The 24,574-nt window shown below is 41.4% G+C and overlaps 3 protein-coding genes across 3 annotated transcripts; 1 reads left to right on the top strand and 2 right to left on the bottom strand.

Annotated features, from left to right (window-relative positions):
• Positions 1-2,378: 2,378 nt before the first annotated feature.
• Positions 2,379-8,151, bottom strand: ywhag2 (3-monooxygenase/tryptophan 5-monooxygenase activation protein, gamma polypeptide 2). The gene is made up of 2 exons (XM_034207064.1): positions 7,884-8,151; positions 2,379-5,435 (listed from the first exon to the last, which is right to left on the bottom strand). Exons 1-2 carry the CDS (start codon positions 7,968-7,970, stop codon positions 4,779-4,781), a joined length of 744 nt encoding a protein of 247 aa, XP_034062955.1. The 5' UTR covers positions 7,971-8,151; the 3' UTR covers positions 2,379-4,778.
• Positions 8,152-11,575: 3,424 nt separating this feature from the next.
• On the top strand, positions 11,576-13,665 carry LOC117540415 (RIMS-binding protein 2). The gene is given in 6 exon segments (XM_034207081.1): positions 11,576-11,613; positions 11,615-11,720; positions 12,074-12,230; positions 12,556-12,677; positions 12,795-12,866; positions 12,966-13,665. Coding segments are annotated over 6 exon segments (561 nt in total). The 3' UTR covers positions 13,032-13,665.
• A 4,103-nt stretch (positions 13,666-17,768) lies between these two features.
• ca4b (carbonic anhydrase IV b) lies at positions 17,769-24,490 on the bottom strand. Its single transcript, XM_034207077.1, has 8 exons — positions 24,397-24,490; positions 24,209-24,253; positions 23,955-24,119; positions 23,212-23,357; positions 23,014-23,106; positions 19,172-19,238; positions 18,747-18,910; positions 17,769-18,636 (listed from the first exon to the last, which is right to left on the bottom strand). Exons 1-8 carry the CDS (start codon positions 24,455-24,457, stop codon positions 18,448-18,450), a joined length of 930 nt encoding a protein of 309 aa, XP_034062968.1. The 5' UTR covers positions 24,458-24,490; the 3' UTR covers positions 17,769-18,447.
• Between the last annotated feature and the right edge of the window lie 84 nt (positions 24,491-24,574).

Here is a 24,574-nt window from a genome sequence, read left to right as displayed (position 1 = left end):
TAACACTCATTTATTTACGCTGAAATAATCAGGGAATGTTTAAATAACCACAGACATCAAAATGATGTAATTTAGCAACAGAAAAAGGCAGGAATTGTATTGGACCCGCCCCCGTCGACGCCGGCCAATAGGAGAAGACCACAGATGACAACAGGAAGAGCAAGCCAAGAATCTATCTCTTTTTCCTGACCTCGGCTGACCGAACACGTGGGGAGAGCGCCTCCAGCTTGCAATTTCATTGTACATCTCCGCATCTTTTGTGTAATTAAATGCTGTTAACTTTTATAAGCTTCCCTTGACTCTTTTCAGTCTGTCCTGCTCTCAGGGTTCAAGAATTACTAACATATGTCACTCAAAACCAAAAATGTCTGGAACAGGAAAAGATAAGGTTTAATAGTCATGACTATGGTTACTTCTACCATTGCCAACCCTATCTCCACATTGTTAGCATGACTAAAAACATGGTTTTGCCATTTAATAAAGTCTAAAATAACCAAGAAAAAAAGCCTGTCTCACCCGAGGCAATTATGCAAGTTGGAAAGTTAGGTACCTGCAGTCTGGATTTTAAGCTACCAAACTTCTTTTGGACTGATAGTTTTGACTCCTCATCAGACAGATGGCAAAGTTAAATCATTTCCTTTTTTCAGTCCAATATCTATTTGGGAAGCCTCAAGGAATAGCTTGGAGTTTTCAGGAATATTTAACTTATTCATCTCTGCATAGAGTGGTAGTGGTAGTCTATCGATTATATCATCTTAGTATAACTAATCGTTTCCCAAAAGGTCTAGCTATTTCTTTAAATATAGCCCATTTTAAGCCCACTCCCCATTTTTCCTTCATTTAATCCATCATCCTCCACCTGAGCCAAAAAGAGAAGGACGTGTACACAACTACCTTTCTAGAAGCTTGAAAGAGCTCATGTAATTCAGGGAGGAAGAAAATAACCTACCAGTTTCATCTATACACATGGCTTCCTCATTTTATTTTGAATCATCAAGGATTCTTTCATATCAAGACATTTGTTTATTAAACACTGCTGATAGTGGCGTCATAGTGGCCGTATCAAATGCTGACAAGAAATTCGGTGTAGTGATTTAAGGCATTCGCCTTTGTGTGACATAATGTATGAGCTCTATGATCTCGCTGTCATCCAGGCCTCCCCTCAGGGAAAGAGTGCTTCATGTGATGAAAGTGATCAGGCAGAGCAAGTGGAAGTGAAGCATGCTTGAACCATTTTCTGTTGTCTGCATCCTGTAGATGTAACCTTTAAAGCGCTATCTTCTCCAGGGATGTAATTCAACCAATGAAAATGAACGTAACATTCTGTGTGGTCTGTTTTATGCAAAGAGTCGTATTTATACTATGTCTTTAGTTTGCTCTAATTTGACATGATGTGTCATTAAGCATGCTCAATGTATTTGAGATTCCATCACATGTCTATCAGTAGGAAACCATTTGTTTTATTATGTATCAAGTGATCAACATTTGACACCAGTAATGACACCTATGTCCCTGATAGTGTAGCAGTGCATTAAAACACAGGCTGGATAGATAGGTTGGTGCGGAATCCTAATGCCTCCTGTGTGCTTTGAGCTTTCTTCTTTTTTTTTCTTACAGGATGCAATAGGTGTCTGAGCAGTGCAGCAAGGAGCCGGGCTAATAGTGGGATACTTATTATAGCCCTAGCAACAGAGAGAGGATTGGAGGATGCAGAGAGAGAGCCTGTCAGCGATTGGCTGGTGAGGAGGACCTTTCAAAGCACAGAATTTCATCTCATGAAAGGTTCAGTGCAGCAAGCTGCAGCAGGAGGCTGCAGTTTGAGGGTGGGCGATCCAGCAGCTTGCCATACAGCTTCAGTTGGAAACACAGATATGTATATTTACGCAGATTAAACTATCGTTCATGTGTAAAAATGCCACTTGCATGTTATTCAAAAATCCTAAGAAATGCAAATTCTGCTATTGTCCATTATGAGATGCGGGATTTAGTTTTATTGTAGCACCTGCTGTCCTTTTAAAGCAACGTTCTTTGATCCATGTCTAATTGAGTTAATGATCAGTAAGACAGACTTAAAAAAGAGCCTCATTTAAGTGTTGTTCTTGTGTGTGCTGGTGTCTCTGCATTGCAGCTAATACAGACTCCATCTCATAAATGCACCCACTCACACTCATCACATGCAATGGTGCAGGCTTAAGCTGAACACACACACACATCCAGATAAGGATGCACACACACCTGGTATGTGGGGTTACATGAGGTCATGTTGACCTTGGACAGTAAAACTCAACGGAAATCTGTTGAAGGAATCTCAGAGTGAAAATAAATGAATGTATGACTGCAAATGGCTATGTGACAGAGAGAAATGGAAATAAAGAATATTACCGATAAACAAATAACTTTAATGGGCAACAGATGGCAACCAAACATTCTTCAGAGCATACAGTTTGTATCCCTAAACCCCCCTCGCTAGTATTCAGCAGACCGGATACTCTAAAATCAAATTTGTGATTCAATTTGAATTATTTTCTTCTCATTCCTTTGTATGCTTTCATGTCACAGCAGAAAGAAAAGGAACCAACATTAAAAATAATAACAACTTTAAAATAAAACGCAAACCACAGGGGAAAGAAAACAAACTAATTCAAAAGGAACACAATGCATGTATTCTTGGCAATGGGTGATAGTTTCAAAAAATATTCTAACAAAGAAATGAGAAAGATTAATGTTAAACATATTAATGAATGAATTGACTCCATTACAATAATCATAGGCTGTGTGTTGCATCAGGTTTTCATGCTATCTGTGTGGGGAGCCTTGGAGAACATCAACTTTATACTATGTTAAAAATAAATCTAAGCAGCTGTGACATACAGTTTGAGCTCATGGAGGCTGACTCATGATAGTGACATAATTGGCATACATGAACGAGGTTGTGTGACGGACCTTAAGGCTTTTGGTTTCTCTCTTAAGACAACACACCTCAGATTAAAAATATAAATCTGATAAAACTGCTATCTATTCGCAAAAATAAAGTCCCAACAACTGCCATCTGTATGAATATATTAATGTAATAATCTATAGAAGTAGCAGCATTATGAAGATAAATCTGTTCAGCTCTTGAGCAGCTTCTTCATACATTAATTATAACATTTGCTAATCAACAACCAATTCTATCGAATTGCCTATGCTTTCCCTGTGACTGTTTTAGTGCATTTGTGTTTTAATATTCATATATCTATGTGCTGTACACAGAGCAGTACCGTCAGACACATGTATTAGTGAGAAAAATACTACATCTTGCAGACATGCTTGCAGGAACTTACTGGCATAAATATTTTTTTTTCTTTTCCTGAACTTGCTAATGAGGCATATTAAATAATGAAACAGGCACAAAAAGAAAGCACATACTGTACTCAGGGAACAAAATAAATAGTTAAAACATTCTCCTCTAAGAAACAGATGTTTTCTCATGGGTGACAATACAACAATACACTAGACCACCACGGATATGGTGCAGGTATAATTTAGTCATATTATTTTTTATTATCATAGCTATTATTTCGGTTCTTGTGCAACTGCTACATAATGACTCACATTCAAGATATTGTGTCACTCAGGAACAGCTAAAAGGTATAAAAACAAACTGACAAACAAAAACCTAAACTGGCTGAACTCAAATATGGTCCATGTTTGAGAATTCAAAACAGAAACATTGGGCCTGAATACTTCAACATCATAAAACTGGATAGCATGACAGAAAAAATTACTTAATTACTGTTCAAAGAACAAAATATATCATAATCATACTTCAATGTGACAAACACCAGTTGGTAAGATTAAGTGATCACTGGTGAGATTTGATCTTCCTATTTTTTTTCTTTCAGTAACAAATTAAATACACATATTGCATGTCACTATAGCAACGCCCATTACAGGTACATTTTTACGATCACCATTTTGGTATAGCAAATAAAAAAACCATAACAAAACGATATAAATTAAAAATCAACATCAGACAAAGCCTGTTTTTCTTAATCATATGAATACTTAACACCCACAGTATAAGTTAATAAAGTCAAGCTACTGTATATAAATACATCACCAGCATGCACAATATTGAATAATCGATATTATTGTCGTCATCATGTTACACTGAAGAAACAGTATAGTAGGCAAGTGCATTTAATAAAACAAACACAGAAGTAAACCACAAACTCTGAAGCTGCTTTTAATTGTATTTTTCCTTCATTTTTTTATATTGTTAAGTCTCTGCCTTTTGTAATCTTCACCTCCAAAATATATATATTATATATCAATAGCTTTTAGGGCCCTTTCTGAAATTAGACTTACTACTGGAACCATTGCAAACTAGTTTTGTGAGACATTCCCATTCAAGCATTTTCTCTCTCAAGTGACTCATCTCTATCACGCAAAAACCTAAGCAGCTTGTCTCGACAGAACAAGATCAGTTCTTATGCCAGTGTGAGGCTGCCATTTCAATCCAACAACAACCACTTCAGGCTGATTGACTGACATATCAGTGGTTTTGGCAAATGTCAAAGAGAAAACCAAGAAGAAGGAGGCCCCTTTCAACTGTATATATATTTCTATATATATTTAAACTAAGATTTAACCTACACTCTCACCTCTCTTTTGATTCTTTTCTTTTAACACATGGAAAAATAAAGAACTGCTGCTGCGGTAGTATCATCGGCAAAAGCGGCTGCCAAAGTCCACCGGCCCTTCATATATATTTTTTGTCGAAGTGTGGTTTCTCTTTAATTGTTGCCCTCACCGCCCTCGTCATCCTGCTGGTCACTTGTCCACAGTGTCAAGTTGTCTCGGAGCAGCTGCATGATGAGAGTGGAGTCTTTGTAGGAGTCCTCGTTGAGGGTGTCCAGCTCGGCGATGGCGTCATCGAAGGCGGTCTTGGCCAGGTGGCAGGCCTGCTCGGGGGCGTTCTGGATCTCGTAGTAAAACACTGAGTAGTTGAGAGCTAAGCCCAGGCGGATGGGGTGGGTGGGCTGCATGTGCTCCTTGCTGATCTCATGAGCCTCGTTGTAGGCCTTCTCCGACGACTCGACCACGGTGGCCCTCTTCTCTCCCGTGGCCACCTCGGCCAGGTACCGGTAGTAGTCGCCCTTCATCTTCAGGTAGAACACCTTGCTCTCATGCTGAGTCTCGTTGCAGTTCTTGATCAGGAAGTTGCCCAGAAGGTTGAGCACGTCTTGGCACACGGCCTCCAGCTCTTTCTCGATCTTCTCCCTGTAGGCCCTCACCATCTCAATCTTCTTCTCATTGCCGTCGGCCGAGGTCTTCTGCTCGATGCTGGAGATCACCCTCCAGGAGGAGCGACGCGCCCCGACCACATTCTTGTAGGCCACAGACAAGAGGTTCCTCTCCTCGTTGGACAGGGCCTCGTTCAGCTCTGTCACCTGGAAGAAGGAGCAAATAAAGCATTACACTAGCTGCAGGGCACAAGCCTTTATTAGCACCCCGCTGCATGAACATTGTACAAAAAGGACGTGAGAACATATAATCCATGAAAATCTATGGTTATTACTTGAGTTTACAGCATTTCTATTTTAAAAAGGGCTTTCTTTTCATCGTTACAGTTTCTTAAAAGTTGTGACCTCTTGCTTTTCTTTGTTTAAAGTCATTGTAAAACTAATTACTTTTGGTTTCAGATTGTAGATCGGGAAAGAATTGGGCAATTTTATTATGCCACATTGAGGGTTGCCTCTGTATTGTGGTTTGGGTTGAACATGCGGACCATGAACTGCAATGTCTCCTGATCAAGCCTGGACATTTGTTACATTTCCTTTCATTCATGTATGTTTGTCAGCATCAAAGGCATACAAATGGAGAGAAAGTATACTCTCTAAAAAACCCTTTTAGGTGAATGACTGGACTAACAGAGCAGTTCACAGCACAGAAGGTGAACAATATTATGATGTGCAACTTCCAGTCTCCATACTAATCCACTCATTCAGTGCAGCAGTAGCTCCAGTTGCCTCATGCACAGCTACTGCTTCTTAGGGAGAAACAATATTCAAGATAGTCGACGGCAGTGGGGGGTTGGGAAAGGAAAGGGGAGGAAGGAGTTTTGGAGATGGCCAAAATGTTCCCACGAGCACTCCGGGCAGCTGCACTGTAAGTGAAAACCATCACTGCACAGGCGGTTCACGTGTCCCAGTGACCTTATCTCTGACTCAAACTGACCTTTTTACCTGTCTCAAGCACAACACTGTGACATCACTCTGAGTTTGACTGTCAAATTTAGATTTTGAGAGATGGTTCTGATAGTTGGGTGGTTTTAAAGAGATGATGCTTTAAAGAGGCCACATGACTCAGGGTTATTTAATTGGAGAAGAAACCTTTGAATGGCCTAAATCAGATTAATAATTCAAATCCAGCATACGGAGAGAGACATTTGTAGCTTAGGTTGAACAAAAGACTACATTTTTTTCCCCCTGAAAAAGTCTTCCTTCATATAATTTTTTATTTTTTTTAAAGGAAACAATACTGAGAAAATAAATCTGAAAACTGCATAAAAGTCTGTTATGGTGAGAACAAAGCATGTATATGTCATATTGTATTTTCTGGCTGTTAACAAGGGATTCCCTTTGATTAGAGAAGGAGAGTACACACCCAAACGGGCCTAGTTTGGACCGCACTGACATGGCAGATTGTTTAAAGGGAAAGGAATCCCTTCCTGCACACACACTTATTCCCACCTCCTGAAACCAGAAACCCCCAATGATAAATGATCCGTAGGGGCTCGCTCCATCCCGCCCGAGAGACAGGAAAATGTTTCCTCCTTTAAATCCCCTATGATAATTTGAATCGGCATGCGAGCTCATAAGGGCTCCCGGCTAAACTCCCGGGATGCTAGGTTTGATTATGAGCTGGTGTGACACAGCAGTTTTTTTTTTTTAACCCACTGGGAAATCTGTTTCTTTCAGAAAAAAAGAAGAGCAGACCAAAGGTTCTGTCCTCAACACTGGCCAAAAAGAGCTGAGCAAGATCTTGTGAGGATCCTCTTTTCATCAAATATTACACCTGAGCAGTCATTTACCCCAAATTCCTTCAAACTGCTGCTCAAGAGTAGGCGGACACAGAGACAGAGAATGCACATTAATGGGAAATAAAGTGAGAGGAGAAAACAAAGCCCACAATCAAATCTGACGTGAGAGATTCTGCTGCCTCCTACGTTTGTGTAGAGGAAAGAGCAGTTCAAACGCTCTTTCTGCCTCTAAACCTTGGATGCTGGTAAGACAGATGAGCAGATTTTGATAATACATATTATTTGTAATGAATGTGTCAAAGAGAGGAGGAAAATTAGGAGGAGGAGGAGGAGGAGGAGGAGGAGGAGGAGGAGGAGGAGGAGGAGGAGGAGGAGGAGGCAGTAAAAAAAAATCTGAGCAACCTCACATGGCTCCCAGCAGCAGAAGCTTTTATAAATTAGGCATAATGGAGGAAGGGGAGGTGGGGTGGTAAAAGCAAGGGGGAAGCAGAAAATGCAATAGAGCACAGCCATTATATGATACGAGGCTCGAATAAACCGAGAGATCAAACTCAGGCCTGTGTGCATTTCATTGGAGCCCTACAGTATAGCCCTTCATTGAACGGCCCGACAGACAGGCACCGCCCAAGGAGCAGACGATTTGGACTAGACTCAGGAAAAAAAGGCTGATCTGTCAATCAATTAACAAGACAATAAAACAATTACATATTTATTTTTCCTCTGAATTGGAGCGCAGGTAATATCAAGGAAGCAGTGCAATCCCCCAGACAGTCAAGAATGCGGGATCACACAAATAAAGCAACACACTATTCACACAAATAATAATCATTATGTTTTAATTTTTGAATTAACTTACCGATTTCATTGCAGCTGCCATATCATCATATCTCTCAGCCTGTTCAGCCAGCCTGGCTTTCTGCACCAGCTGCTCGCGATCAACCATGTTTAAATGATGTTTGGTTGCTTAGTCGAGCTGCTCTACTTGAGTTTTGGGGATGAAATGATTGATATTTGAAATCGCAATGCAGTGAAATCCTACGCTAACCTAATGCTGCAGCTGTTCCCTGCTGTCTGTCTGTGCTCCGTGCAGACGGGACACCCTCTCCTCTCTCTCTCCCTCCCTCACCCCTCCTCACTCTCTCCCTCGGCTGCGTCATCAGTCAGGAAGGTGGGTGTCTGTGCCAATGATGTAACACTCCATACAAGGGAAGTACAGGCGTATAGGGATGGATGGGAGCAGCTGGGGTAAAGGCCTTGTGGGGAATGAAGTCCTCTTGTGCCTGTGAAAACTGATTGACTAAGGTTTGGTCTGGGTATAATACAGGGTCTCACTGTGGGGGTCCGCTGATTGGGCAGCATGAGCTGTTGGGCCCATGTTGAGCTACATGAGCGTGCTGCATGTGAAAACTGGTAAAAACGCATTTGTCTGAATCCTCGACTGGACATCCATCCGACCTTATCCTGCCAGCTATACCAAGTCCATGTAATATCCAATTGTGATAAAAGAGCGGTCCATTGTCCAGAGCATTCATAGAGATGAGTTTGAGATGTCATGTTGATGACTTTATTATCGCAATAGAAAGCGGACGACAACAAACTTCTGAGGGTAAAGAAGGTTCTGTTACACAAAGACACCCCACAAAGATTTAACTAGAGAGACCAATAGGGGAAACTAAAGACCTGATAATACAGATATTGTTTGAGTGCATATGAGATAATGACTTAAACGCCTCTTTCTGCTTTTGTGTGTGTGTGTGTGTGTGTGTGTGTGTGTGTGTGTGTGTGTGTGTGTGTGTGTGTGTGTGTGTGTGTGTGTGTGTGTGTGTGTGTGTGTGTGTGTGTGTGTGTGTGTGTGTGTGTGTGTGTGTGTGATGAAGGGCAGTTCGGGGGCTATAATATTACTTGTTTAATACCTTCCAGGACCCATGACAAAGGGCAAGATTCATAAAATGGATTTCTACAACTGTATAGTCTATTATGTAGAAACAAGTTATACACCCTTTCAAGTCATTCTGTATGTTCCTTCAGTTGACTTTTCAGATCTGCTCTTATCATGAGAGTGGCAGCTGGACAGTAGAGGCTGATATTGTATGAAAATAGGACATTCTACATTTCAATAACCATCTAGTCCCAAGTGGAAATGAAACTCGTACACAAGGAGTTATTGACTACGTTTGTGTAGTCAATAACTCCTGTACCTGCTTGAAAGAAACGCCTGCTGGCTCTCACAGACTGAGTTCCTCACGGTCCTGGAGAGTGAGACTGATCTCGAACCAGCGGGTCAACACCTTGTGTTCTTGGACTGATCTTAAAATGACATTTGGTCTTAGGCAAACCGGCACAAATACAGCTTTATGAGTTGGGCTTTGGTGGGCTAATCCTCCTGGTGACAGGTGGAGGTCCTGAAAGCAAGCCTGGAAGAAATGTTCATGATTTGAGAAATTGTGTTATTAGCTTTTCTGTATATTATTTAATTATTTCTTAAATCTTGCCATATAGGCCACACTTGGCAAGGATTTTCCTCATAGCATGGTTGCTAATGTCTAAATTTGGGGTTTTTTCAGTGGCCAGCAAAGAGCTCTGCTAAACAAATTGTTATTGGAATGTGATTCTAACATAAAAACATTGCGGTCATCAAATTCAGTGGCCATTATTCAGAGTAGTCAAATTAGATTTAGTAGAGGAAAAAGTCCGTTTGGCTCCCAGTTTGATAAAAAAATACTTCTTATTTTATCCCCTTCCTTTCCCAGAAACATTTTAATGTAAAGATTTGAATCGAATGAAATGGCTAGGCTATTTTTTACAGACATAATGACACACCTCTTCACCCATTTTATTAGCCTATTTACAATTGTACATTTCACATATTCTGGCTAGATACCCCATGTTTTCTGACTTTTAAATGTATTTTTTTTTAAATCATGACATCATCATGTTTGCAGGACAGCTCACAGGGCGTCCCTGAGCTGTAATCTGAGACAGCACTTCCTGTCCTCCATGCCATATGAGCGATGCAAAGGGAAAACTCTGCTGAAGAGGCTGGATTTGTGCAGCTATTTTCCAAGCATGCATACTGAGAGCAGACAGTGCTTATCAAAGGCAGAGGCTTCATATAACTGCATCTTGAACGTCAGTCATTGCAGTGTGAAACAGTACTTTCAATTATTTCACCCTGGTTTATGCGAGGAGTCTTAAGCTAACTAGCAATATGTGTTAAAGGGATAAACATTAGCATTAGCATTAGCAAAGGGATAAACATTAGTTCACAGCCGTTCACAGCCCCATCTTCTGGTTAAACATTGAAGGGAAAGTGTGTGAGAGTGTGATATCATGTCTGTTGTATTTCATAACAGACATGATATAAAATAACAGTCTAGCACTAGGCCATTCCTGACACAAACCTGAGTGGCCAGCCTTTGTCTGGTGTTTGATTTGGAAGACTACTTTCTAAAATGTGTTCAAAGCCTGATTTTAAAAGTGGAACTGTAGAAGTATGACATATTTATTTTAGCTCATAATTGTAAAAGATGTGTTATTTGTATTGTTGGTGAGGCAGTACAACTTGGATTGATGGCTTAGGGACACTAGCAAGGAAACAAGCCATGTTCAAGCGGAACAGAAACGTCTTCTTTACGTTTGCCTTTAGCCTTGTTTCATGGGGCTTTCTGCTTTAGGAAAGGGGGTTGTGGGGGTGTGTAGCCATTTTGCACGTCTTTAAATGTGTTAATGTAGCGACATTTTAATTATTTTGGCAAAAGTATTTTAAAACATCACACATGACTATTCGTTTCGCCCTGGTAAAAAGTTAAAATATTAGGGCTGAGGGTGTGTGTAATTTTGTTAAAATATGAATGAATGAAACCGACATCCTTTTTAAGGGTGTCTAATCACAAAACTCTGGTGACAAAATAGAGCATGTTCTTGTTGTCAGTGTTCTCCCTCTATTTCCTTTACCATCCACTGGCCTGCAGGATAAGCTACTGAGCTGACCAGAGGTCAAGGGAGCAAGCGTGACTAGTGACGTGTAAACTGGGTCAAGTAGGAGGAGTTAGATACTGACTCTGTACACTTTATCATTTCATTTGGTATAAAGTAATATGGATAATATACTGACATGGCTACAACCGGAGCAATATTTATTGATTTATTGTATTGAGTGGTATTCTGTTTTGACCAGATGCAAAAGTCAGGTCTGTAAGATCAGTTTTTTTAAGCAAAAAACAGTCCAACATACCTGAGCCTAATAACATAATAGTTTATTTTGCAAACAATTACTTCCATTATGTATGTTGTACAGTCTTATAATGCAACAAGCAGCGCTAAGCTAAGGGATCTTTCCACTTCCAAAGAGGATTACTGTTCGTCCTGATTAGCTTAGTTACATTAAATTAGCATAAGTGAAGGAGAGGTCTTCTGTCCACAGCGGTCACCTGCCTGCCAAGTGGACAGTCGAGCGCTCTCGCTGCTGTCAATGGAGACCAGGCGAGAGTTGGATGTTTTGATATTCCCAGATAAAGTGAGGATTCTTACTCCGGAAGAAGTCACACAATGGGAGCTTGCGACTGCGAGCCAGGTGCCAATGCCCTCCGTCAGACTCTTTGTGGCACTTTACCCATACAACCCTGCTGCAATGTCCCCCAACTATGAGATGGCTGCAGAGGAGCTGCCTTTTGTGCCAGGCCAGTTAATCAAGGTAAGAAAGTGATCTCTTTACTTTTGCAACTGGATGTTGATCTTGAGAAGAAGAGCAGGTGAAAAGGTTTATAAATATTATTTGCTGCTCAGCAAGTGTGCTGGTATGTTTAGCTTGTATGTATTTCCTCACCTCATTAGTTGAAAGGCTGTGTGATGGTGTTTCCTGTTTGTGCTACATTCAGCTGAGGCTGCACAGAGATCTCAGCATTTTTCTAATATCCTGTCACCTTTTGATTTAATTTGCTGATTGATTAGAATTTTCACTCAATCCACTGACTGCTGCAACATGCAGATATCCCTTAAATCCCCCATATAACTAAAATAAAGTAATACATCTCTTGCATGTATTAGGTGTTTGGAGACATAGACTCTGATGGTTTCTATCGGGGTGAGTCCGGGGGTCTCTCCGGTTATGTGCCAAGCAACATGGTGGCTGAAGTCCCAGTGGATGATGAGTACCTGAAGCATCTACTCATGCAGCAGGGATTCCTCCCCATGAACCACTCAGGTATAAACCCTTTGTTCCTGCAGAACACTATCACAGAGGTAGTATAACAAAACATAGTTGTGTTTACACTGAGCTGTATGTGTGTACCTGGAGGAAGTTACAAAAAATACAAACATACTGCAACAGACAAGATATCATCGGTGTATATTATAACATTATGAATGAAACACCGCACTAATCATTTATTCTGCCCTTCAAAGAGTGTCAGCTTTTTAGCTGTTATTTTTTGGAGATTTGATGATCTCTAGAAACGTGCAATTTAAAAAAAAAAGTGCATTAAAGTTGAGTAATTTCATACGAGTTTTTTGTGTATTTTGCCTCTCAGGTATGTGTTTTAACCCGGATATGAGCGAAGTAGCCACTATCTCTGATGATGTGGTCGTTCGACGAATGGTGGCCCTGTTTGACTACGATCCGTGGGAAAGTTCCCCTAACATAGACAGTGAAGTAAGCGCTACAATGACACATGAGCTACGTTGTGTTTCTGCTAATTCTGGTCATCTGTTGTTTCAAGTAACAGCGTGGTTTGTGGTGATGTTTCAAAACTATTTTTGTCTCTCAAAGGATGAGCTTGGCTTTCGTTCTGGAGACATCATATACGTGTTAGGTGACATGGACCAAGATGGATTTTACTCTGTGAGTGTCAACTCTACAATTTAAATAAAATGATTTATCTGATTGATTAGTTATTGCACTGACTTGTGGACACAACTTCAACTTTAATCTCAATTTTAGGGGGACCTGCACGGCCGACGAGGTTTGGTTCCTTCAAACTACTTGCAGCCACTACCATGGAATTAATAGTAAAGGTCACACCAAGATCTTACAAATGCCAAGTGACAAACACATTCAGAATTTAGCAGTTTTGTTATAGTATACCAATGCAACTGCTTCTATGATTTGCTTTATTAGGTTAATATTTAAATGATTGATCAAGATGTTACATGAACAAGGGAAAAGTTCCTGTCTTAACAATTTTCAGATAATTGATTTATTGGCAAACAAAAATGACAAATCATTTGCTGAAAAAAGAACAGAAAAATACAAATGACATGCATTTGAAAAAATGAAACAAATCTTTATTCACATTATATTTTGATCTGCCTACATTCACTTTGCTTTAACTTTATGCACTTTCCCAAAATAAGCCAAAAGTATTATAAAAATAAATGTTTATATACATGTATATCTGTAAATGTAATTATAATTACATATCTGATGGCAATATACATTATATATTATATTAGCCTTAATAATACACATGTATTCTCAGTTGATTTGAAGACAAGAGTGTATTTATATAGTAGCCATGTTTGCCTTATTCCCTGTTTCTATCTTTTCTATTATTGGCTTTTAGTTTTTATCGAAAATATCTATGTTTGTATACAAATATATGTATGTTATCAATGTAAGAACTGTGAAGCAGAAACTGAAAATAAGCTGTCTTGATTTTGTACAATGCTCATATGCTTTATTTTAAAAATAAATTAAATAAAAAGATCTCAGCTACTTGTTTGTAGTTGTATCTTTTTTTTACTACATTGATTTTAGTCATTTCCTATTGTAACAGCTTGTAAACATGCACTATTATCCTACAAATTACTTGACAAAAGCAACAGACACATTTAGCAGGTGGTCATGGTGGCAAGTTTTACAAATCTTTCACGCAGAGTCCGTTGGTTTCTTCTTGTACATTCCTTTGCAGCCAACAGTATACTCATCCATAAAGTAGGAAACACTACACTGTGTAATGACGTTTAGTAGTGCTTTCTACTTTATGGGTGACAACACTGTACATCGGTAGCTTCTGGTCGATCCACTCAAGACATGATGGGTTGAGTAAAGGCAAGTTCTCAAACATTATATTCAACACAAGCACATTCTCTAACATCATTTTATAACTGGAAAACAAGAAAACAAATGGACTCAAAGAAACGTTTATATAGGAAAATAATGTTAGTATTAAGTCTCAAATATTATGATGCATTTATATTACAGAATGCATTATTACAGAGATACAACAAATAAAACCAAGTCAAGTTACACGCGGTCAGGGTCTTACCAGCATTTGGACTCCTCAGAAGAAAGAAAAACAGAAGTGAACTTGGTCTTTTTATTAACCCTGTCTGAGCCACGTGGTTACAACAGGAAACAGTGTCTCTCACACACACACACACACACACACACACACACACACACACACACACACACACACACACACACACACACACACACACACACACACACACACACACACACACACACAATAATGGTTGTGGGAAAATTATTTAAAAATGTATATAAGTATGTGAACATGTGCCTTCCCTTGAAATAAGTAATCATTTGTTTAAAAAATCTACAAATGTTTTAATGTTTATGAGAAATAATTATTTATATATTATGATTATGAGCCTGTAGCTGCTCGGGGTAGGTCCATAACTAATTATATAGTGAATATCAAAATACAATTACATAGTAATACATGTAGGATCTCCCTATAACCTTCTGAAAGTCAGATTTTCTAAAAGTAATAGCACCTTGGAAATTGAACAATTGTATTTAATAAAAATAGTTTATAAGTCTACTTAGTTACTTTCAACATCTGCACACACACACACACACACACACACACACACACACACACACATGCTCACACACATACACACACACACACACACACACACATACACGCACACACACATGCAAATTAAAAACCTACGCCTTTAAAGCTGCAGACTTCACCACTGATGCCGAGCGTTAACTCATCCCTTTTAAGGACATGCAGTTAAGAGTTGACACCTGCTTTTAAGAGAGAAGTCAGACACTAAAGCAGACACATGTATCCAAGTAATAATAAATGTGGATGTGTTTGAATAACCTCACGAAATTACACTTTTTAGTGGTGCAGCATTGAGGCATGTTCCCAGACCTAAATCGCAAATATCATTATACAAGTCCAAAGTAAATCAAGATTAATAGCACATTATTCACAAAGTGAGTTTATTTTAGAGATGTTAATTGCATATGTTTTCAGACCGATTATTGTGCCATTAAAGATTCAAAGATTTAAAAGCTTTATTGTCATATGCACTATAGCTCCAGTGTAGTTTTGGCAATGCAAATCCTAAATCTACGGCTCCTCCAACAATGCAACAATACAATAAACTTAAAATAAAAGACAGAAACATAAAACCTAAACAATTAAATGCACACTTGGAGAGGGGCTTGAGATGCGGCAGACCATTAGCACTGTTCTTCAATTAGTCTATATTTTACAGTCATGCAAGGCTAAAAGTCTCTTACTATAGATACAGGAAGAGATTCTTATCTCGATTTTATTTCTGAGAACTCATTCACGCCTGCGTGTTTCTGACAAGGTGTGGGAGGGGGTGGTGGTGGTGGTGGTGAGAGGTTCTTCCCCATCCCAGCAGCAAATGTGCAATACGCTTTGCAACAACAGAAACTTTGCAAATAGAATAGAGACGGGCCTGTGTCCTCTGTTGTCACGACAACCCAAACCTCAGAGTCACACCAAGAGAAATAAGAGGAAGTGGGGGATGGGCGGCACGCACAAACCGAGAAAGGAGGTGCTTGTGAGAAAAGTTAAAAAGAAAAGACAAGCAAGGCAGTAATGTATCAGACTTTTAAAAAAAAAAAGAGATTGCAAGTGCAGGAGTTGACAAAAAGTTTATTTTGCTGCACAAAATCAGATGCTAAATGTTTCACTGTAAAGCAACACATGTACAAAGATTACAATATGTGAAAACTAGTCCTCATATGTTGTCCAACAACAAACAGGCTGACCCTCTGCAGCAGCCGAGCATGACTGTGCACCCTGCAGATTATCTCAGCACTGCTGTGCCAGAGGCTGTGTTTGCATCCGATATCTATTCCTGTAAAACATGGGATTACATCCAAAGTCAGCTCCTTGAGTACTTGCGATGGTTTAAATAGTGATGGTGCCAAAAACAAGTGAATGATCTAATGACAGCTGCAGGTATTGTCCCCCCAAGACTCTGCTTAGGACTGATTGAATTATGTTGTATCTACGTTTACACTAATTGCTCCCAGACAGGGGTTGGTGGCTGCAGTTTAAGTTTTGTATGAGTATTGATTGATTGATTGATTGATTGAAAAGTGTATTAACAGCTTGTATATTGGGTACAGTACAGTACAGCTCAAAACATACAATTGTTAAGGGGATGCAGACCAGAGAAAGACTTTCGTCTTGTTTACATCAGGGTCCCCCATTTCCAATTCATCATGTCATTTAAGACATATAAGACATATTTGACATACAGATGGCTTATTTACAATTTACATACAGGTGGTTTTTTACATACAGATTGCTGATTTACAATTTTCATTTTAGATTTCGTTCTAATACATCCTAACCGGACATTTAAGACATACCAAGTCTACAGATATACAGTTAGTAACAGAGTCTAAAATGCGAGTATATACATAGATGGGGGGGGGGGGAAGCTGTCCATTGTACGACAGGTTGAGATTTGTACCATTACCGGGGCCAGTTTTGCAATGCTCTCCCCCGAAGGTGCTCTTTAAGAGAGGTTTTGAAGGTAAGTATAGTTTTACTTTCCTTTACAGTTGTGGGAAGAGCGTTCCACCTTGATGTATTGCCTACAACAAATCCAATTTAAACCATTCAAATGTAAACATTTTGAACAGTTATGATGAATCTATCAAACGTGTGATTCCAAACAGGTGATTTCTCCCAAAACATAAATGTAACTGCATTTGACTTCCCCTGAATAAGATTTATTTGCTGGCTCTGTAAGTCTACCTAAAAGTAAAAATGTATATTTGGAATATATTTGTTGAAGGGGGCATTCAGAATTCTTTCTGCATGTACTATTTATGTTATGGTTGTGCAATTACACCTTGCGTTTCTTTTAAAGAAATGATGTGTAGCTGCATTGGACTGATCACTTATTGGCATGGCCTTCCCTGTGTCTACTGCCTTTAGTTATTTTCTTTGTTGCTCCAGCAGGAAGTAAGGGCTTCTCACTCATGGGTGGGGTCACCAGAACTCTGCAGACCACCAGAAACCCTTAGACACTGAAATACACCCATATACAGTACAGTATTTTTAAAAGAGAAGAGATCTGATGCTAAACGTCCAAATAAAAAGCAGATATTGTTTAAGACACAAGAAGAACTTGTCATGTCCAAAAAATACAAGTTTAGCAAGAGTGTGAGAGGGCGCTAATCCTTCTTCAACACACACACAGCTGACAACAAACAACGTGCAGACCATACAAAATGCTCAAATACGCAAGAAGCCTACTGATAATAGGTGTAACCTTTAAATTAACATTTGAGTAAAAAAACAACTAAACATTTACATTTCTATTTCTCTAATGCAATATATTTAAAATATCTGCAATATATTTTGTGGCCAGACCATTGAGTGACTTAAAGGTAATATGAAGGGACTTAAAACACATCCTAAATGTAACTGGAAGCCTGTCTGAAAATCGAAATATTCCGATTAGATTCAAACATCTAACAATTCCTTACATCATGGCTCCAAACTGCATATCAGACTTGTTTGCTGCTGCCACATAGTGGATGATAGTGGAGGTGACTCTGACTGATACCAACTGCAATACAGTGATCTAATGGGGGGGGAGAACAGCATGTGATACGTCATCACGACATCTCTGTAACTAAGACAATGCATGCCCCCCAAATAATTACCATACTTTTCTAATAATGCTCTACGATGCAGGAGTCACACTTAAACTTTAATAATACTTGCACAATGTTTCACAAACAGCTGAGATGAAACAGTCTGTATCAGAGTCTGAACCGTTTTACCACACAACATCAATTAGATGACTGAGAAGACTCAGAACTGAAATAAATTACAGTTCAGAGTTCAAATGACTGAGGAACGACATGCAGGAAGGAAGCTTTCCAGTATCATAAGACATTTATTGAGATAACATATCACAAGAGGCACTATTATAACACCTTCAATTAGTCCCGTAGTCTGTACATTTGTTATGTACATAGCTACCGTGCAACCGTGCCAAATTAAGAGCTTACATATACAAATTATTTGATAAACAGTATACGACAACAAAAGTAAATACTGATGACACATGTTTTGAAGTAAGAGGTTGTCTTTACAGCGAAGAAATCGCACACAGTGCTTAAAGTTGTACATATTCAGTACATTGTATTCCATGTATTAGACAATCATCAGTGGACATTCATTCATTAAGGATACCAGCACTGACATGATCAATAACACAGTGCTAACCAGAGCAGCATGACCTCCAGAGTAATACACCTGCCGTCCATTCAAAGGCTGCAATGGTCTGAAGGTTTTGACCATCTGCTCTCCATTAGAAAACTGAAGGTGGGAGAATGCAGCAAGCTGTATCGAAAATCACAACAGACAGGTGAAAAAGCAGAAAATGCAGTCCATTTACCATCTTCAAAAACTGCAGATAAAGGTTTTCAATGTATTATTGTGAAACTAATCACCTGCTTTCTGCTGAGAGGAACCGTGTTTTCGAACAGGCTCCAGACGACAGCTTCAGCACAGCCGGGTGTAGTGAGGGAGCCATTATAGCGCAAGTACTTGGTCATGTTCTTCTGAGGAGGTGTGAACATTTCCAGGGATACACTCTCCAGTGTCGTGCTGTTGCCTGTTTTTAATGAAATATTAACAAGGCAAGGCTGTTAGCAAGAGATTAATTGTTATACAACAAAAAGGTTCAAGGTGACAGCTTTTTAATCTATTCATTGTTGAGATGATAATAATGTATTTTATGGCATTGTTTTATCACATTACAATTGCCCTTCAGCCCAAAACGGAAGAATCAACGGTGTATTTAGAACCCAATGTTGCTAATGATAAGATATTCAAGAACAATTATCTTATATTTCCACGTCAGCAGGGGACTCACCGGGTTGTGTGATGTTTTTCAGAGCGTTAATAAGGGGATCGAATTTCTTGTTTGCAGACTTGGACTCCTGGAAGGAAAAAAACGAAATGTTCTGGGTAACAGTTTTGCAAAAGAAAACAAAATGTAGCTTGTCTGATGACACAGATGCTGATGGAACATTTTATCCAAAAAAAAATGTAATATTCCATCCATCCATCCATCTTCTCCCGCTTATCCGTGGTCGGGTCGCGGGGGTAGCAGTTCCAGCAGAGAGCCCCAAACTTTCTTTTCCCTGGCGACATCAACCAGCTCTGACTGGGGGATCCCAAGGCGCTCCCAGGCCAGCGAAGAGATATAATCCCTCCACCTGGTCCTAGGTCTACCCCTTGGTCTCTTCCCAGCTGGACGTGCCTGGAACACCTCCCTAGGGAGGCGCCCAGGTGGCATCCTAACTAGGTGCCCGAACCACCTCAACTGGCTCCTTTCGACGCGAAGGAGGAGCGGCTCAACTCCGAGTCCCTCCCTGATGACCGAACTTCTCACCTTATCCCTAAGGGAGACACCAGCCACCCTGCGGAGAAAACCCATCTCGGCCGCTTGTATCCGCGATCTCGTTCTTTCGGTCATGACCCATCCTTCATGACCATAGGTGAGGGTAGGAACGAAAATGGCCCGGAAGACCGAGAGCTTTGCCTTCTGGCTCAGCTCCCTTTTCGTCACAACGGTGCGGTAAAGCGACTGCAGTACCGCTCCCGCTGCTCCGATTCTCCGGCCCATCTCACGCTCCATTGTTCCCTCACTCGAGAACAAGACCCCGAGATACTTGAACTCCTTCACTTGGGGTAAGGACTCATTCCCTACCTGGAGTGGACAGTCCATCGGTTTCCTGCTGAGAACCATGGCCTCAGATTTGGAGGTGCTGATCCTCATCCCAGCCGCTTCACACTCGGTTGCGAACCGATCCAGTGAGTGCTGAAGGTCGCAGACCGATGAAGCCATTAGAACCACATCATCTGCAAAAAGCAGTGGTGCAATCCTTAGTCCACCGAACTGCAGACCCCCTCCCCCATGACTACGCCTCGAAATCCGATCCATGTATATTACAAACAGGATTGGTGACAAAGCGCAGCCCTGGCGGAGGCCAACCCTCACCGGAAATGGGTCCGACTTACTGCCGAGGACCCGGACACAGCTCTCGCTTTGGGAGTACAGAGATTGGATGGCCCTGAGTAGAGACCCCCTCACCCCATACTCCCGCAGCACCTCCCACAGTAACTCCCTGGGAACTCGGTCATACGCCTTCTCCAAGTCTACAAAACACATGTAGACCGGATAAGCGTACTCCCAGGCCCCCTCCAGGATCCTTGCGAGAGTAAAAAGCTGATCCGTCGTTCCACGACCAGGACGGAATCCGCATTGTTCCTCCTCAATCTGAGGTTCGACAATCGGCCTGACCCTCCTTTCGAGTACCTTAGAGTAAACTTTCCCGGGGAGGCTGAGTAGTGTGATGCCTCTGTAATTGGCACACACCCTCTGATCCCCCTTTTTAAATAGGGGAACCACCACCCCGGTCTGCCACTCCTTCGGTACTGTTTCCGACTTCCACGCAACGTTGATGAGACGTGTCAACCATGACAGTCCCTCAACACCCAGAGCCTTCAGCATTTCCGGGCGGATCTCATCCACCCCCGGGGCTTTGCCACTGTGGAGTTGTTTGACGACCTCAGTGACCTCCCCCCGGGAGATTGGTGTTGATCCCCCGTCATACTCCAGCTCTGCCTCTAACATAGAGGGCGGAGTTGTCGGGTTCAGGAGTTCCTCAAAGTGTTCCTTCCAACGCCCTAACACTCCATCAGTTGAGGTCAACAACGTCCCATCCTTACTGTACACAGCTTGGATGGTTCCCTGCTTCCCCCTCCTGAGGTGTCGGACAGTTTTCCAGAACAACTTTGGTGCCGCCCGAAAGTCCTTCTCCATGTCTTCTCCGAACTTCTCCCACACCCGCTGCTTTGCCTCGGCCACGGATGAGGCTGCTGCCCTTCGGGCCTGTCGGTACCTTGCAACTGCCTCGGGAGTCCCCCGGGATAACAAATCCCTGAAGGCCTCCTTCTTCAGTCGGACGGCTTCCCTGACCACCGGTGTCCACCAGGAGGTTCGAGGGTTACCGCCCCTTGAGGCACCTAGGACCTTGAGACCACAGCTCCCCGCCGCGGCTTCGGCAATAGAGGCTTTGAACACCGACCACTCTGGTTCAATGTCCCCAACCTCCACAGGAATGCCCGAAAAGCTCCGCCGGAGGTGTGAGTTGAAGGCCTCCTGAACTTGGGCCTCCTCCAGACGTTCCCAGTTCACCCGAACTACACGTTTGGGCTTACCAGGTCTATCCAGAGGCTTCCCCCGCCACTCGACCCAACTCACCACCAGATGGTGATCAGTTGACAACTCCGCCCCTCTCTTTACCCGAGTGTCCAAAACATACGGCCTCAGGTCCGATGATACGATAACGAAATCGATCATGGACCTTCTGCCTAGGGTGCTCTGGTACCACGTACACTTATGAGCATCCTTATGTTCGAACATGGTGTTTGTTATGGCCAATCCATGACTAGCACAGAAGTCCAGTAACAAACCACCACTCCGGTTCAGATCAGGGGGGCCGTTCCTCCCAATCACGCCCCTCCAAGTGTCTCCATCATTGCCCACATGTGCGTTGAAGTCTCCCAGCAAGATTAAAGAGTCCCCTTCAGGAGCCCCATACAGGACTCTTTCCAGGGTCTCCAAGAAGGCCGTATACTCTGAACTGCTGTTGGGTGCATAAGCACACACAACAGTCAGAGTTTTCCCCCCCATAACCCGCAGGCGTAGGGAGGCGACCCTCTCGTCCACTGGGGTAAACTCCAACAAAGAAGCACCTAACCGGGGACTTGTGAGTATCCCCACACCCGCCCGGCGCCTCACACCTTGAGCAACTCCGGAGAAGAATAGAGTCCAACCCCTATCCAGAAGTAAGGTTCCAGAGCCGACGCTGTGCGTAGAGGTGAGCCCAACCAGATCCAACTGGTAACGCTCCACCTCCCGCACAAGCTCCGGCTCCTTCCCCCCCAGAGAGGTGACGTTCCACGTCCCCAAAGCCAGCTTCTGTCGCCCGGGTCTGGTCCGTCGAGACCCTCCGCTTTCACTGCCACCCTTCTGGCAGCGCACCCGACCCCATCGCTGTTTCCCGTAGGTGGTGGGCCCGCGGGACGGAGAAGCGGAGGTGTTGCCCACGTTGCCTTTTCGGGCTGGGCCCGGCCGGGCTCCGTGGCAAGCCCGGCCACCAGACGCTCGCCGACGAGTCCTCCTTCTGGGCCTGGCTCCAGAAGGGGACCCCGGGCTTCCTCCGGGCCGGGTATCCTCACTTCTTGTATCGTCTTTCATGAGGTCTTTTGAACCAATCTTAGTCTGGCCCCTTGCCTGAGACCAATTTGCCATGGGAAACCCTACCAGGAACACAAGGTTCCAGACAACACAGCCCCCAGGTTCATCAGGGCAAAATGTAATATTGTCTTTTCAAAAAAAAAAATTCAAAAATGTTTTACAATGTCTTTTGGGTTAAACTTTTTATCCTCGCTTGATTCTCGGGCCTATTATTTCTCTTTTGTTATTTAATGGAGGTCATTGTAAGGAGCATTTTCACACAAATTGAATTGCAAATCTTTCACATCCATTTAACAAAGCTGAGTATAAGATTGAAGGACAATATAGTTTGGGATCAACCCTGGAAGGATGCTGGTCAAGATCAACAAATAACTTACAGTATGTTCAACTTCTATTTGAATGAGATCTCTACTTTTTTCTTCTGCACAGTTATCAAAGCAAATCACCTCAAAGACAAATCCAAGAACAGCCACGCCTGTGCTGTCTCTTACAGCCTGGGATAAAGAGTTGTATTCTTCTTTTATGTGCACAATATGCATCTGTTGATGGAATATTATAGTTCAGCATTTCATGTATTTGGATATAGTACACAAAAATGGCTTTATTACATAATTAAGGGACACTTCCATGCTAGTAGTTCCCACCTCCATTGGAAATTGTTCTCCATCGATTGTGTGTTCAGACCCTGGTCCTCCGTCTACGCCCCAATGCAGGTGAAGTTGAATTGCCTTGTATTGTACGGCCAGATTTCCTCCTTTGATCTTTATACTGGAGGGTAAATCCAGTTGAACTGAACATACACATTTGACGATGAAAATCACAGAATTATGAATCACAATATTATGAATTAATTATGGTTATAGGCAAACATAGTTATTTTGTTTTTTTTGTTTTGCACTATAAACAATTGGGGAAGTTGTTTTCTTTTATACCAGATGACACACAGCTTTTATTGAATGTTATTATCCTTTTGCCACCTCTTTATCCATAAAATATCATTGTAAAACAGATTTACAACTGTGTTAGTTGCCTTGTGATAAAGTACAGCCAGTTAAGTTTTGTTGAGCTGATTTCAAATCATTCACTGACTTCTTACCAATAGGCAAGGCAAGGCAAGGCAAGTTTATTTATATAGCACTTTTCAACACAAGGTAATTCAAAGTGCTTTACAAAAAATGAAAGACATTAAGAAAATGGCATTTAAAATCAGTCATTAAAAAGAAAAGCTAATAAAATAAACATTAAAAGAAAAAATACATGGATAAAAGTTACAGTGCAGTCTAAGATATCAATAGTTCAATTAAACATTAAAAGAAAAAGTACATGGATAAAAGTTACAGTGCAATACTCTTTTTTAACTTCATCTGTAATTATCAGAAAGACTTACCAGTGTGACCATTGTTTAAGAGGCGACCATGAAAAGCTTCTTGGTATCGAGTGAAGTGAAAAGAGGTGAGCCTTTCATCTAGAAGCATTCTCCTTGTAACAATGTTCACCGGAGACTGATGTCTGCCGTTGCAATGCTGTGAAACTATTCCCCATAGCTCTGGACCTGTGAGGGCAAATAGGTGAAAGAAATAACTCCACTACTGCATGTTTTCCTATTTTTTTAAACTGTGAATTGCTCGTCTTGAGGTTTACCTGTACAGTTGTGACTGCATGTAACTTGTGACTGATAACACCAATCTACAAGAACACGTTTGAAATAAGAAATCAAATACAAGTCTCAATCCGAGGAAAATGTGATCTTCTCTTTCACAAACAAAATACCAACACTATGTTTACTTTAGAAATGTCAAATTAATTCAATTATTTTTCGGTGAACATACCATCCCCAGAGGCAATCCTGATAGAAGATGCAAACAAAAACAAAACAGGTGCAAGCAGCATTGTGACTTTACTGTATCTGTCCGAGTCTGCCTGCTTTGAGTATTGATCTTTTGGAAGATGATCCCAGAAACAGAGTTCAACCAGCCTGTTAAACGACAGGTTGACCCACCTATCAAT

This window comes from Gymnodraco acuticeps, unplaced genomic scaffold (genome assembly GCF_902827175.1).
Source record: "Gymnodraco acuticeps unplaced genomic scaffold, fGymAcu1.1, whole genome shotgun sequence".
NCBI classification, from domain to species: domain Eukaryota; kingdom Metazoa; phylum Chordata; class Actinopteri; order Perciformes; family Bathydraconidae; genus Gymnodraco; species Gymnodraco acuticeps.
This window is presented reverse-complemented; position numbering and strand designations above follow the sequence as displayed.